Source organism: Dermacentor variabilis, chromosome 8 (genome assembly GCF_050947875.1).
Source record: "Dermacentor variabilis isolate Ectoservices chromosome 8, ASM5094787v1, whole genome shotgun sequence".
Lineage (NCBI taxonomy): Eukaryota > Metazoa > Arthropoda > Arachnida > Ixodida > Ixodidae > Dermacentor > Dermacentor variabilis.
The window spans coordinates 64,431,582-64,447,077 of NC_134575.1; the positions used below are offsets into that span (position 1 = coordinate 64,431,582).

The following is a 15,496-nucleotide window of genomic DNA, read 5'->3' on the forward strand; positions in this document are numbered from 1 at the left end:
TCGGCTTGACGCAAGCTCGGTATTGCCTGAGCTATTTATTCGTACCGCTATGGTATTGATTGAGATTTAGTTTTACAGCTCCTAGTAGCTTTGTTGGTGCAAATGTATTTTTGTGGACTGCTAGAACATATGTTTCGTGGATGCATACCACTCCGCGTAGGGCCGGTAAAGATATGGCACATTCGCCATTATTCTGCCTGTAAAGAGCCCCGCCGGTAAAATCACATGCCTTTGAGATTTGAACAGTGATATCGTTTTGCAGTTAGACATTTAATAGACTGAGAATTTTTGCGATATAGGCCATGCGCTGTGAAAGTTATGTTTAACAACTCTATTCGTGGGCTGCCACTGTCAAAATTCCGAGGAATGATTCAGCCATAAATGTAAGTCCTGGTTTGAACAACCCTTGCGACCTAATGGTAAAGCAATCTATCTTGCATAGATGTACGACGAAGAAGAAGCGCTCGTCCCTAGTCAGAGATCGGCTCCGTGATTGCTAGCCAATTACGCAGTGCTTAATACCTCGTACCAAAGTTTTGCTTGCACCAATGTGTCCGTGAAGGCGAGTGGCATCGACCGATACCAGCTGACCCCAGAGGTGCTTTGCCATATTTCGTGACTGCTTCTACTGCCGCCGTGCGGAGGATTGCTAGGCTTACGCGTGTTCCGCGGACACTCGGCCCAACAACACCGTCGCACCGACAGCGGCCTCCCATACACCTCGGCGGCTGCCACTCGTCAGCTCCGAGATGGAGGCGCCCTCTGAAACAACAATGATCGTGGACAATCACATGTGCGTTCAAGTTCAGGGAACAGAGATATCACCCGAGGCATACCACAGCGACGCCGGATGGACGCTCGCGGGGGAACGCATGTCGAGGCTGCGCCAGCGGACCCCCGCCAGCGGCAAGCCCGACGCACCCGGCGGGTGTCAAACAAGCACGAGGTCAAAATTCTACAAGAACGTCAGAGCCTCGGCCATCAAGGCAGCACGCATGCCAGCCATGCCACTAGAAGAAACCAAGATAGTTGTCAGACCCACAGGGGGACTGGACATCGTCAAGACCGGCACCACCACCGTCGCTGCGGCCATACTCGCTGCGGCCAAGATCACGAGCGAGGAAAGCGCCGCGGACACCATCTGCCCCAACACACAACAGAACATCATGGTCGTAAGTACACCGAACGAAGACAACGCGGCAAGGTACGCTAAAATCCAGGAAATATCCATTCAAGGCAAACCCTACGAGGTCAGCGCATATCGCACGGCACCTCACGACACCGTGAAGGGCGTCATCAGAGGCATCCCCATCGACGCGAGCGCCGAAGAGCTAGATAGAAAGATCGTCAACGAGAGGAACCCGCTAGCAGTGGCCTCAAAAAGGATTGGAAGTACGACCACTGCGATTGTGGTGTTCCAGGGGCCCAAGGTACCGAACTTTGTCCGATACGGAGTCACCCTGATTCCGTGCCGCCTCTACAAGAAACAGATCGACGTCTGCCAGCAGTGCGGCCGAGTGGGACACCGCAAGGACGTTTGCCCGACCCCCACAATCAAGACGTGCCTGGCCTGCGGACTCGCGAACCCTACAGAAGACCATCGCTGTACCCCAAAATGTCAGTTGTGCGGAGGCGAACACCCGACCGGAGACCGAACGTGCAAAGCGAAATACAAGATCCCCTACGTAGTGCGCAAGCGACAATGGGAGCGCCGACAGGCCGAACGCCAGCTACTGTCGGAGAGCGATTTCCCGCCACTGGACAAGCCGCCAGCTGCGCGAAAGTCAAGGCCCCCTTCGGAAAACCGCGCGCCCAAATCCAGAGACAGCAGTTGTTGCAAGAGAAGCCTCAGCAGGAAAACGTCACCGTCACGTGAGCGAGTGAGCTGGGTCGACGCAGCGAAAGGAAACAACATAAGGAACGTGCAGAAAATCACCGAAACCACGAAGAAAGAAGATATGAATAAGGTCCGGGAGGCAAATGAGCTCCTAAGACACGAAAACGCGGCGTTGCGAGCGACCATCAACAACCTCACGAAAGAGATCGCCGAGATTCGTCAGTTGCTGCTATGCAACAACGAGCCTCTACAGAGACCCACGCCAAGCACAAGCAAGACCGAGGAAACGACAACGAACATCCAGGAGACAGCCATAGAGGAACCGGCACCGAAGAAGCGAGCCATCGAGGCCACGCACACGCAAACAGAAAACGATCGCATCGACAGCCTCGAAGCGAAATTCGAAGCGACATTCAGCAAACTCGAACAGCTAATCACGACAAACATCGCAGCAGTGACAGCACTGAAACAAACAATGGAGACCTACCGAGCCGATAACACGAACAGATTCGCCTACATCGAAAGGACCCTACAGCCGATGGTAGGCCACCCGACGTTTGCGCCCCTCTTCGCGCATCATCCACCCAACCAGGGAGCCCCGTACACGGCAACGCAATCATGGCCGCCAACGCAACACCAGCAGCAGCAGGTGTAACCGCGTGGCAGTGGAACTGTCGCGGCTTCGGAATGAAGAAGGCAGTCATCCAACAGCACATCGTACATGCCGCGCACAAGCCAGACGTTATACTACTACAAGAGACACTAACCGACGCACCGTCCCTCCCCGGCTACAGAGTGCACAAGGGACCGCCCGACGGCAGAGGCCTGTGCACCCTGGTCAGGAAGGGACTCACGTTCGTCGAACATGAGCTGCAAAGCAATCTCAAGATCGAGCACACACTGACCGAAATCATCCCTGGCAAGAAGAGAAAAGGAAGCATATTTCTGCTCAACGTCTACAGCAAGCCATCTCAGAGAAAACAGAGATTCAAGACATTACTGCACAGAGCCAGCACCGCAGCGGGCCGTAACACCCTGATCGCGTGCGGAGACTTCAACGCGATGAACCCTGCCTGGGGCTACAACAAGTACACAGCAAAGGGCCGCGACCTGTACCAAGACGCCATGGAACTCGACTTTACCCTCATCACGGACCCGACACATCCGACGAGAATCGGTAACTCCGTGTCCCGGGACACCACTCCAGACCTCACGTTCGTCAAGAACGACATCCGGGGCGCGATCACATGGAGAAACACGGGGATCGACCTAGGCAGCGACCACACCATCGTGGAAATCGGCATACCGGAACACAACGACACCAGCGTCAAAACACACAGATGGATAGACTGGGATGCCTTTCGAGACGCCAGAAGCCAGAAGAGCGACGGTGACGACGAGATCGAAGACATCGACTCGTGGACGGCCGAAATCACCAAGAGCGTACGCGACGCGACCAAAGAGATTGAAACGGGCGCGGAGATCGACAAAGTAGACAGCCGGCTTGCGCATCTCATCGAGGCCAAACAGTCTATACTAAATCGCTGGAGGAAACAACGGCTTAACCGCAGACTGAGAAAGAAGGTGGCGGAGCTGAACCGAGCGATCGAGGATCACTGCCGCGCTCTCTGCATGCAACAGTGGAACGAGATCTGCAACGCGGCAGACGGGCAGATGCATAGCGGGAAGACGTGGAACCTACTGCGGCACCTGCTCGACGAAACGAAGACCAAGTCGCACCAAAGGGACAGACTCGCCAAGCTCATACATCGGGCGGTCTCAGCACACGGCGTCGACGAAGTCACCAGGCGCATTAACGCCAAATACCTGCCGACTACACCTACCGAACAACACGCGCCGTACAGCGGCCTGCCTAACGCGAACCTCGATCGTGACATCGACGTCGAGGAGGTACGCGCGGCCCTGCACGACCTCAACAGCCGGTCGGCAGCCGGCCCGGACCTCGTCACGAACAAGGCGCTCAAGAACCTCGATGACGGCTCGATTGAAAAGCTCGCACAATACTACAACAAGTGCTGGAGAGCGGGAGCGCTGCCAAAGCTGTGGAAGACAGCCAAGACCATCCTGATCCCCAAGCCGGGGAAGCCGCCGGACACGGATAACCTCCGGCCCATCTCGCTCACGTCCTGCGTGGGCAAGGTGCTGGAGCACGTCCTGCTCAACAGGTGGCAAGACTACCTGGAACGAGAAGGGCTGTACCCGGCCACTTTGATCGGCTTCAGACAGCATCTCAGCACGCAGGACGCGATGCTGCAGCTCAAACACCAAATCATCGATGATGGCGGCAGCGCCCGCGACAACAAAGCCATCCTAGGGCTCGACCTGCAGAGCGCCTTCGATAAGGTGAAACACTCGGCGATTCTGTCCCAAGTCTCCAAGCTCAACATGGGGGAAAGATCCTACAACTACATCAAGGACTTCCTCACGGACAGGACTGTCGAGCTACGAGCAGGCGACCTACAGACGCAAGAGAAGAAGCTCGGGAGCACCGGAACACCACAGGGATCGGTCATTTCGCCAATGCTGTTCAACCTGGTAATGATCGGAGTGGCCGAAAAGCTCGGGTGCATCGAAGACGTCAGGCACACCATCTACGCGGACGATATCACGATATGGGTGACCGGTGGCAGCGACGCCCACATCGAGGGCGCGCTGCAAGCCGCCGTCGACGCAATAGAAGACCAGCTGGAAGGCACCGGACTGAGATGTTCGCCGAGCAAATCGGAGCTTCTCATACTCCCACCTACCAAATACAGCAGAGGCAAGACTAGACAATGCGAAAACGAAAAAATCAGAATCGTGACCAAATCCGGCAACGTAATCCCCGAGGTCGGCAAAATTAGGATCCTAGGCATGGTCATCGAAAAGCACGGAAGGAACGGCGAAACCATCACCCGTCTCAAGGCAAAAACAGCCAACGCGATTCGACTCCTCAAACGAGTCACTTCCAGAAAGGCTGGCATGAGAGAGGAGAGCCTAATTAGGCTCGTCCAATCTTTCATCATCGGCCACGTCGCGTACGTTGCAGCCTACCACAGATGGCTGCAACACGAACGAAACAAAATCAACGTGCTCATCAGAAGAGCGTACAAGACAGCGCTGGGCCTGTTCGAGTCCACAAGCACGGCCCGCTTGTTACAACTCGGGCTACACAATACGCTCGACGAAATAGCCGAAGCGCAACGGACCTCTCAACTGGAGCGGCTGTCCATGACCAAAGCCGGGAGGAAGATACTGGACGATCTGGGAATAAGACGCTCGAACGAGGTGGAGATGAAGCTCCCCGTCCCCGAAGAGGTCCGACGCCAGACCAGAATCGACCCCATACCGAGGAACATGAATCCCGAGTTCAACAAGGGAAGAAGAGCGGCGAGGGCCAAGGCTCTCATCGACCAGCATGCCAACGACGAACACGCGCGGTACGTGGACGCGGCCGAATACCAACGGAACGCCTTCGCAGCGGTCGTCATAGAGGCGTCAACCGGCGCCACGAGGACGGCAGCGAGCGTGAGAAGCACCGAAGCGGAGCAAGCGGAGGAGGTAGCCATCGCCCTGGCCATCGCCGACGCAGACTGCCACACGGTGCTGAGTGACTCAAGACAGGCGGTGCGAAACTTCGCCAAAGGGCGAATCTGCAGGGAGGCTGAGCGCGTACTGCGAGCGGTAAAACTAGACGAACGAAAAGTACGACTCAAGTGGTTCCCGGCGCACGCGGGCGACGCGTCGGAACGCAATGAGAACCATAACGAGACGGCACACGCCGCGGCGCGAGCGCTAACCAACCGCGCCCCGGCGACAGACCGTCCGACATGGTTCGAAACCAAGGACCGCATGACGGATTACAATGAAATCACGAAGGCCTACCGCTTGGCTCGCAGGACTCTTCCACCCCCGCACCCGAGACTGAGTCGAGCGGAGGCGGTAGTACTGAGACAGCTCCAGACCGGATCGCTACCGAGCCCGAAACTGTTAAATCGCATCTACCCCGAGACATATCCGACAGATATGTGCAGAGTCTGCCGGAGGGGGACCGCAGACTACACGCACATCTTGTGGGACTGCATTAAATATCCAGAAGACGCTAACTCAAGAGCACTCCCACCGCGGCTCGAGGCAGCCGCGAAGAGCTACGACCGAGACGATCTGCTCTGGGCCGTCCAGCAGGTCCTCGAGGCGCTCGAAAGGCACGGACCCAGCGAGCCGGCAACGGCGAGCGGAGACCCGCACCGAGTAACGGCACCTTCGAGGATGACGTAGGCCCTCGTCGGGGCGCGCGAGCGCCCAACTGCAGGCATAATTAAAGTTTCTCCAATCCAATCCAATCCAATCTTGCATATACGGCATGCATGGACATATAGCATATATATATCCCTATATACATGAGGAGCACCACGGCAAGGCAGATGCCGACGGCGCAAATTCGCCTCGAGGGTCGAAGTAATTTTTATTGCAATAAAAGAACAAGAACGGTAAAATAATTCGCCCTTGAGCTTATGATTGCCTAGGTAACGATGGCGTAATGAAAGTTGTCTTAAAATAGAGTGCCCAAGCAGCCGAAAACGTGTGTAGACATTTTGCATTTGAACAAATAAAACATGAGTGCACTGCAAGAAGCACGTTATGATGTTGCCTCACCAGTGCTCTCTTTACTCGACAGCGTATCACTCTTCACTGTCTATGGTTACGCTTGACACCGTCTCGGCAACACCCGATAACACACGTTAATTTACTTTGACACTCAAATAAACACGTCATGCAGCGTCTCCTACCGTAGCCCTCCCCCCTCTCCCTTCCTAAGCAAATGATTTAACTAATTTATATCAAGGAAATTAGTCGGGGGAGCTTCATTATACATCTTTCAAGCCAGATTTATTACTGTCAGTAAGAGTGCATTGATTTACCGGCGGTCGAAATGATCCAAACATAGAAGAACAAAACGAAGAATCAACCGTTCAATTTGTTTCACTTACAGAAGAGAAAGGCGTATTTGAAGTGAAACCATTTTCTTGGTAACTAACTAGTGTGACGTTGTCCCCATGTACATGGTTTGCGATCCTGTGAATACCCAGGCAGCGACAGGAACTCTATTAAAACTATTTCCGTCAGACCTGCCACATCTTGTTGGAGTTTACGTACAAGGAAGCTTTTCTTAAGCGCACGAAGGAGTTTCTGTGTTATTGAAGTGTCAGTGCAAGGTCATACCCAAGACCTTCGACCTTCGAAAGGTGTACGAACGCAGGCTCTTGGCATCTGCTCGGGTGCGTGCTACGAAATGCAACACGCGCACCGATCAGCTCAAAGAGCCAGTTGGCGTTAACACTATAGCATTAGGCGCGCAATTATGCCGTATTTATTAGACCAGCGGACTGTTTTGCCATGGTAAAGAGGCTCGATCGCACCACTGGGAACGTAAGTGCTTTCTTTTAGTGCGACGCAGTCGGCAAGGCAGCAGCACCGAGCAGCCTCAGTTAGGAAAGTGCGAAAGAGCTGGCAAGGAAAGCTGCGCTTTAAAAGTTATCATTCGTTTCATGCGTTATTAAGACACCAAAGCGTCTGTCAGAAAAGTTCAGGAGAGTTGGCGAGGAAAGCTACGCTTTAAGAGTTGTCATGCGTGCTAACTTTGAGCTGGATGTGATGTATAGTGCGACAGTATACACCAGTAATGGCCTCCCTGGTATAGTGTTCAGCCACGGACGCCTTCCTTGAGGCTTCAGTCGCCCGTTTCTTCTGTTGCTATGCTGCTCTAGGGTAAGCACGGCCGGCTCAAGAAAAAACAAAACCAGAAAAACAGCACCATTTCCCACATCACATCTGCGTTGGCGACAGAAGCGTATTCTTTTTTCTAATCTTTGATCTATGTATGCTTTAATAAATGGGTGTGAGCATGTGTCATTAATCAGAAGACTTGTGCGTCATCAAATTTTATATTCGTTGCTGTAATCACCTCAACGTAACTTCATTGAAGCTGTATGAAAAAGAAGATGGACAGCAATAGTTTGTTTCTCCACTTTTCTTCATCACACCACTCTAAACAATGATTCGTTTGTGCTGAAATAAAATGCCAGCAAATCATCTCGCCAACTATATAAATACCAGACGTAGGTTGGCGTCGGAAAGGAAAGACAGAGAAATAAATCTTTCTTTAGGGTGATCATATAAAAAGCCGAACGAACGACTCTTTCGCACAGCTTGCTTTCCAGAAGAATAGTCCACTGTGATGTGCTTTTCCCGTACAGGCAGATCAGAGGGTGTATAAACAACACGTAGCATTCGTCTAGGTATAAGGGCCGAAAGAGTAGGTGGCAGCTGCTTATTTCTAAGCGAAAGAAAAAAAAAGCACGAGTTACTTTTTTTTTTACCTACGCGGAAGTGCCTTATGAGACCCTTTATTTTTCTTTCTCTATGAATGAAATACATGGCCAGTTTCTCAGTTCAAATGACATGGGCAAACTAAAATGGACGCTTGCGTTGATGAACGGAAGCCTGCTACAGAGATGTGTGTCTTGTTTGGTCGCACTGGGAAGCATTGGTAATGTAACACCGACTAATGCAGCGCCAATGCTCAGCTTCTGTGAAAAACGTCAGTGCGGCACGACCCTCCCGCGCGCCGCCAATACTCACAATGCAGGTGCAGCTTTATTTTGCTAATAAATAAAGAAATATATCATTCACTTTTAATTTCGATTCAATTCAATTTAGCCCAGAGAAAGTGAAACGCGCATGGGGCATAAGATATTTGTTAGTGCTTCCTGAATAAATGCCCCAACACGCAGTTAGCACGGAAAGTAATGATGGTGAATAGGAGAAACTCTTGTACGGTCGTTTACACACGCAGCTTCCACAACCGTCCAGCGATCAATCAATCAATCAATCAATCAATCAATCAATCAATCAATCAATCAATCAATCAATCAATCAATCAATCAATCAATCAATCAATCAATCAACCAACCAATCAATCAATCAATTTTCATTATTTAAGAAGAATACTTCACATATAGAGGCATACAGAAGGAGGTCCCACAGTAAAAAATGAATCGGGACCTGCTGTCCATGGTTTACATAAAAGTTACAGTGGCAAGAAACAGCAGCTGAATCAGTAAAGTTACAAAAATGATAAATAATGAAGTCCGGAAATAAGTAACTAAACATATTAATACACAACAATGAATCAGCAGTAAGTAATATTGTGAAACTAGATAAAACTAACGGAGAAGAGCAGGAAACGGAGAAAAAAGAAAAGTAAGAAATTAGAAAAAAAAATACAAGCAACCTGTTGAAGTACATAAGAATTGCAGGTCTAAAACGAAAATTGGATTATACAGTACACTTGGGCACATAAATCTGACGTAATAATTTTTTTTCAATTCATGGCATAATATATGGGCTTTCTGGAGTTTTATGGTAGTGGCAATGTATTCCATCATGTTTTGGCTACGAAATGAACTGCCTGTTTGTGATAATTAGTGCTACTTTGGGCTGAATGAACTTATTATGTATCGCAAAATGTGTTGAGTTAGTGTTCTTTATAGATGATATAGAACTTAGCCACAATAATATTCTGTCATTGATCAGTTTGAGAAGTAAAATAGCAAGGTTGTACTTGGCAAGGGCGACAACGTCCAGAATGTTATTTGCTAGTAGTTGTTCTTTAGCATTGGCGGTGTGCTTACTGGACGTGATTATTCTAATTGCCCGGTTCTGGATTGTTTATATCGTCTTTAGGTGAGTAGTGTACGTATTACCCTAGGAGGTCATGCAGTAATTAATGTGGGAGTGTACAGGCGCGAAATATAGGGAGAGCATCACAGGTCGTGAAAAGAACGAACATGCCCTAATGAGAGTTAATATTCCATGGGATAACTCCTTTTCGGTATGAGTTATATGGCGATGGAATTTTAGATTATAGTCAATAATAATTACTAAGTATGCATATTCTTCACTTGCTCAATATACATGGTTACCAATCGAAATCGGCAGTATGAATAGTGATGATTTATTGAGATGAGAATGAAAAAAAATAATTTTAGTGCGATTAATGGGAAGTCTATTAATGTAGCACAATTCTAACAAGTGTCTAAAATCACTATTAAGCCTGGCTGCTACCGTTGACAGATTATCACCGGAATCAGTTATTGTAGTGTTATCGGCATGTGGTATACACTTAGAAGATCAGAGACAGTTAAGGTAGATCAATAGTATAAAGTAAAAAGAGTAACGAGCACTAAACGGATCCTTGCGGTGCACTTAAGTTAGTCATTCTTGGTTTAGTATAAGCCCCGAAAACATTACCAACCTGGTTTCAGTCCTTTAGTATAACAGCAGGATCTGTTATACCAATTGAATCTAGTTTAACATTAAGAATCTTGTCGTCAATGCTATTAAATGCATTTTACAAGTCCGCAAATAAGGATTCTGCGAAATTACCATCATCAATGGCTTCGCTTAATTGGTCAGTAAGAGGCCCAAGTGTTAGGTCGTTAAAGTAACCAGATAGAAATGCAAACTGGTCAGGTGAAATAATGAATTTGTTTAAGTGTTTTATCCGTCATTTTTCGATGATATTCTCGATGAACATTTCTAAAGAAAGGTAAAACACAGATACGCGCATATTTAAATAGTAATGAATGATGGCGTTTCTTAAAAGTTGAAGAAACCTTGTCACGTTTAAGCTCGCCAGGAAAGGTGTTTATTTGAACATGAGGGTATTATTTGGAGACACTACAAATGATATTGATTTGGAAATAATTTAACATGACCAAGATGAATGTTATCCAGTCAAGCACTAGTTAATTTTAAATTGTTAATTACTCATAGTAACTCATCACGAGTGGTTCAAAATATATAAAATGAGTGTGGAAGGTGCTCTGATGCGTATAAGTGCTGTTCTGTTTGACATTAAATCTTAGGAAAGAAAGAAATCGCTGAAGGCATTCACAGTCATAAATGGTTCTAAATAAGTATCACCATCGTGAGATAGTTTAGCTTTGCTATTACTTACTTGCTTCCTATTACAAAATGAGTTCACTATTTCATGTTTTTTCTTGACATCAGAGCTGCATGTAAGTATTTCTTCATAATATTTGGTTTTATCTTTTCTTTAACCGGAAAGAAAGTGAGTTTCAGAATTTCTTGTACCGCGCATGTAGGTTTATACTGAATGGTTGTTTTTTATAATGTTTTTCTCGTGTGCGCATGCCTTTTAAACAACAATCGGTGACCCATAGGTTTTGAGGTGACGCCACTATCTTTTTGCATTTGCGTATCTGATAGTAGGAATGATAGTGTGAAAATAACTTTGTTAGAAATCGCGAGAAGGCTACCTGTGAATTATTGGTGTCAAGACGGAAAGACCAGTCAGTCTGAGATAGAGCTTCTTAGAAAAACTTTTTCTATCGAAATCAAGTTTGATGTAAAAGTTGGGATATGAACAGTGTGGAGATGTAGTGTACAGAATGATGGGGAAGTTGTCAATAATGTCAGTTTTATGTACTCCTGCATCAGGCGGATTCAAGAGATTAGACAATGCTTGATTGATTAAAGTGCTAGAACCTCCAAGGACTGAAGGAGTAGGCACATTAATAAGACATTCACAACCAAAATCCCTAAAATAAGATGAATAAACGACAGAGCTCGGGGTGACTCGATTAGATTTATGTTCATGTCACGCATAATTATAACATTTTCTATCTTCATGGACAACTTTGCCATTATTATTTCGAGAGAAATACAAAAATATGCAGCTGAAGAAGAAGATGTACGGCAAACGCAACCAAAGGTGAAGTTTCTGTTATCGGTGTTGAGAAAGTTAGGATCGAATTCCAACCAAACTGATTCGCAGTTTTGAATATTTAACGTGAGGTCGAGCCTTCGTTTGTACGAGATTCCAGACGGGATACTGAGAGCTGCACCACCATGGTTAGTGAACTGTCTGAGGGTAAACTGTGATCTATGACAACGGAAAGAGTACCACTTTTTATCAACTTCGCTAAGCCAGGTTTCTGAGACAGCAATGTTTGAAAACATTAAAAAAAGATTTTAAACCAGATTCTGGAAGTCATCGTGATTTTTGCGGAGGCTGCGCGCATTGACATAGATAAGAGAGCGATTACTACCAACAAGCAAGCCATTTAACAAGCTCGTTACGTAAAATTATGCTATGATTCAAGACAGCGTTTAAGGGAGGCACAAGCTTAACACTGATTAGTTAACAACAGCTAGGTCTGATTCATTGGCAATGCGGTACACTCTTGTTTTCACTGCGTTTCTGGGTTAGATTGGACAGTTGCTGCTGCACAGAAATTGCCATTTGTGTTGTTTTTTCAAAACCGGTGCCTTGAAAAGAGCGCCTCATTTCGCGGCGCCAAGTGATCATTTACGCAGGCCACGCTGTCAACAAAAGCTTTCACACCGACATCACTTAGGTCAAGCTTAGCCTTTTGTGCCTTACAAACAAATTCATCCCTCTTTGTGCGCGAACAGAATCTAGCCAAGATACTTTCGTCTTGAACATATGTAGGCACCCGATGAGCGACATCAAGGTCAGCCACCTTTGCCAGACACCCAATTTTAGTGCCAATGGTGTGCATGACTGCAATGTAGTCCTCCCCTTGGGTGTAGTGGACGCTGCTGACCTCAACATTGTTAATTCTAGAGTATTGTTCCATCTCATCCACCCTTCAGACAGCGCTTTGTTCTCTGACATGAGCTTCTGTTGTATGCTGTGACCTAGAGAATTTTTTGAAGCTTATTTTTTCAATGTCATTTATGACACCTACACTCAACTTGTTTGTTTAGTCCGACAGCATCAAGCCAAGTGGAATGCAAGTTTATTAGAAATTTACCGAGAATGTCGTCAGCGAATTTACTGTGTTCAGCCTATAGTTCAGCCTCAATTGCTTCAATCCCATTGGCAAGCTCCGAATTTGTCGGCATTTTGGGTTCGCAACAAAGCGGTAACGAAACAATTTCGCGTGCAGGAGCAAAAAGGAAAAAAAAGAAAATGTGGCAGAAGCGAATGCCAACAGGTAACAAGCAGAAGATTGGGCAAGATTTCGACAAAGCTAACCGGCACATGCAGGGGAAATACGTGAGGCAATGCTTGCTGCGTGGTGGCTACCGCCAGTGAAGCCTCGGTGATGGTCCTGCTTGTTATGAAAGGTGCTCCATAAAACCGACAACACCTGTTGATCTTGCAGAAAGCTGTCGTCCAAGGAAATCAGTGCTTGCTTTCCACGTGCGAACGACGATAGGCAGCAGGCCAAGACAACTCTGCACATGCAGACAAAATACGTGAGGCAGTGCTTGCTGTGCCTTCACTGCCAGCTTCAAACATTGAAGCACTGACGATGGTGATAGAGCTTTAAGTAGGCCCACTCTCTTCCAGCGCCCTGAACGTAGCACCGACGCCATAAGAGTTTATTAGATTTTATGGTGGACGTGACACTTAACCTCAAATATCAGAATAGGTAGAGTCATAATAGTACCCATCAGCCAATAGAATCTATTGTTGTAAATGTTTGATGCGACAGACTGACAAATTCTGGAAAAACAGGGGTGATAAATATTTCAAAACATGCCAAGATGTCTGGGGCTGCACGCAGTGAATGAATAAAAGAAATGCTTTGCTATTGCGATCAGCAAATACATAACCCCAAAAAACGTTTCCTGCGCAGCGCTTGCTGACATTCCTGAAATAACAAAATTATTCGTTCATATTACCCTATATCAAATAGTAAAGCCTAATATTTTATCAATACGCTATGTCACAGATGTATGATAGCGGCTGCTCTCATGTACATGTATGGAATTGCCCGCAAAAATTCACCTGGAGTGTCCACAAATTATGATGGCACGAAAATTGATTTGATTGACCTTAATTCCTTTTACTACTAGTAACCGCCGGCAGTCACATAAAGCTGTCACGCTAAAATATTGCGGGAGAATTTCTCAGAGCAAATTATAGCCAATGCGCATGCTGAAACTTTTATTAGCGAAAGCGGGCGGCCGATGTCAAAAAGCACTAAATGGTGAACGAAAAGCTTTCAGTGAATTCGTCCCCCGAATGCCTTAGGACTGCTGGAAGCAAAACTTTCGTTTACAGCACTGTTATTTTTTATAGTGTTACTGAGTATTCGTTCATCGAAAAAGATGAAGCAGAAAGTGTCAATATTCATTACACTGGACCGGAAACGCAGATAAAATTTACGTATGCTTCGTCTGCCTAGTCATCTGTAAGAAGAAAGGTCGTGAACCAGCCTTCATGAAAACATATTTACAGTGTTCACGAAGGTACTAAAAGTATTTTATTCACAAAATATTTATATATACCACAGCGGTGTGCAATACGTAGTTGCTCCACCGTTGATTGTCAGCGACCGTAATTGCCGTCAAAACGGATCATCCAAGAACGACCCATACTCAGTGGCAAATACATGGGAAACCAAGCTGGCTTTAAAAAGATTCGTTCAAGAGCGACGCCCACCGAACACGTACTCATCGACCGATGCTGACGCGAAAGAGATTACATGCAGACAGGCATGCACCGCAACAAGGGCAAATTCGCAAGGAACGCCAATGGCGTTAAAACGTTCGATTATAGAGCGTGCAGAGCAGCAGCAGGTGTTGTGCTACCCCGTGCACGTCTTGATGCGATTGGCATGTTTGCCTTTGGCCTGACGGCGTGTCCTCATTTGTCGCTAGTTTCTGAGCCATGTTATATCTATTCGATGCCATCTGCTTGCCCTATCTGGATTCAATCGCACACTGGGACAAGAAGGACGAAGACAGTGCTTCTTTTGGTCATTTCCGGCCCTTGTCCCGGCAAGCGCTGTAATTCAGAGCAACATGAAGCAACAATAAGCCCGCTGTCAAAACTTGTCGCTTCGTAGAATCGTCACCACACGGTCGTCCGTGCGCCATCTTCGTTCTACGTTCTTCGTCATACTTGGCCTACGAATAGCTTCACTTACAAGCTTGGCCTACGAATATCAGGCATAGTGCGCGCACTAGGACTAAGAACAGAAGTTTCAGCCCATGTATTTACATACCGTTGCTGCTAGAATGGTACATTGCCTCTGATTGTGCTGTACGTTTCACGTCATCGTTCAACTGCATTGCACAAACATGTGCTTGCTGATGCTTCAGATAATACTGCAATTCTTGTGTGCTGCTTCCATTAGATTAATTTCAGTTGTCGAAGAAACGCACGCAAGCCTAAATGAAGGAACAAACACTAGTTTTAAGCCTAAGCTCATTGCAATGTCGTAATTTTCGCGGAGATCGCATCCCAACCCCGTGTGGTTCCGTGCAGCCAAGACGTCGGCCTTCGTTCCGACAGAGCAACGCAACGCGTGCCACGCCCACAGGCGTGGCATCCCGACTGCTTGTCCGGCTCGAGCCACATAGGCCACCAGGGCTAGCGACCGCTCGTTCGTCCCCACGTATTCGTTGCACGCAGATTGATTACGACAGCAACTAGCCAGGAGCACATTCCAGCGGTCTGCGGAAGGTAAGACGTCACGATTGAAATCTCCAGGCAATAAATTTGTTCTTGAAGAACTCCTGCTTGCTAAGGATAGGAAAATCTCTTGCCACGATCACGGTAACGCAGCCAGCCGCTACCCAAATCTGATCAAT

At 47.5% G+C, this 15,496-nt stretch overlaps 1 protein-coding gene across 1 annotated transcript; it reads left to right on the forward strand.

Moving 5' to 3' along the window:
• Positions 1–740: 740 nt before the first annotated feature.
• On the forward strand, positions 741–2,513 carry LOC142590284 (uncharacterized). The gene has a single exon (XM_075702283.1). It carries the CDS (start codon positions 750–752, stop codon positions 2,490–2,492), a length of 1,743 nt encoding a protein of 580 aa, XP_075558398.1. The 5' UTR covers positions 741–749; the 3' UTR covers positions 2,493–2,513.
• The last annotated feature ends 12,983 nt before the right edge of the window (positions 2,514–15,496 follow it).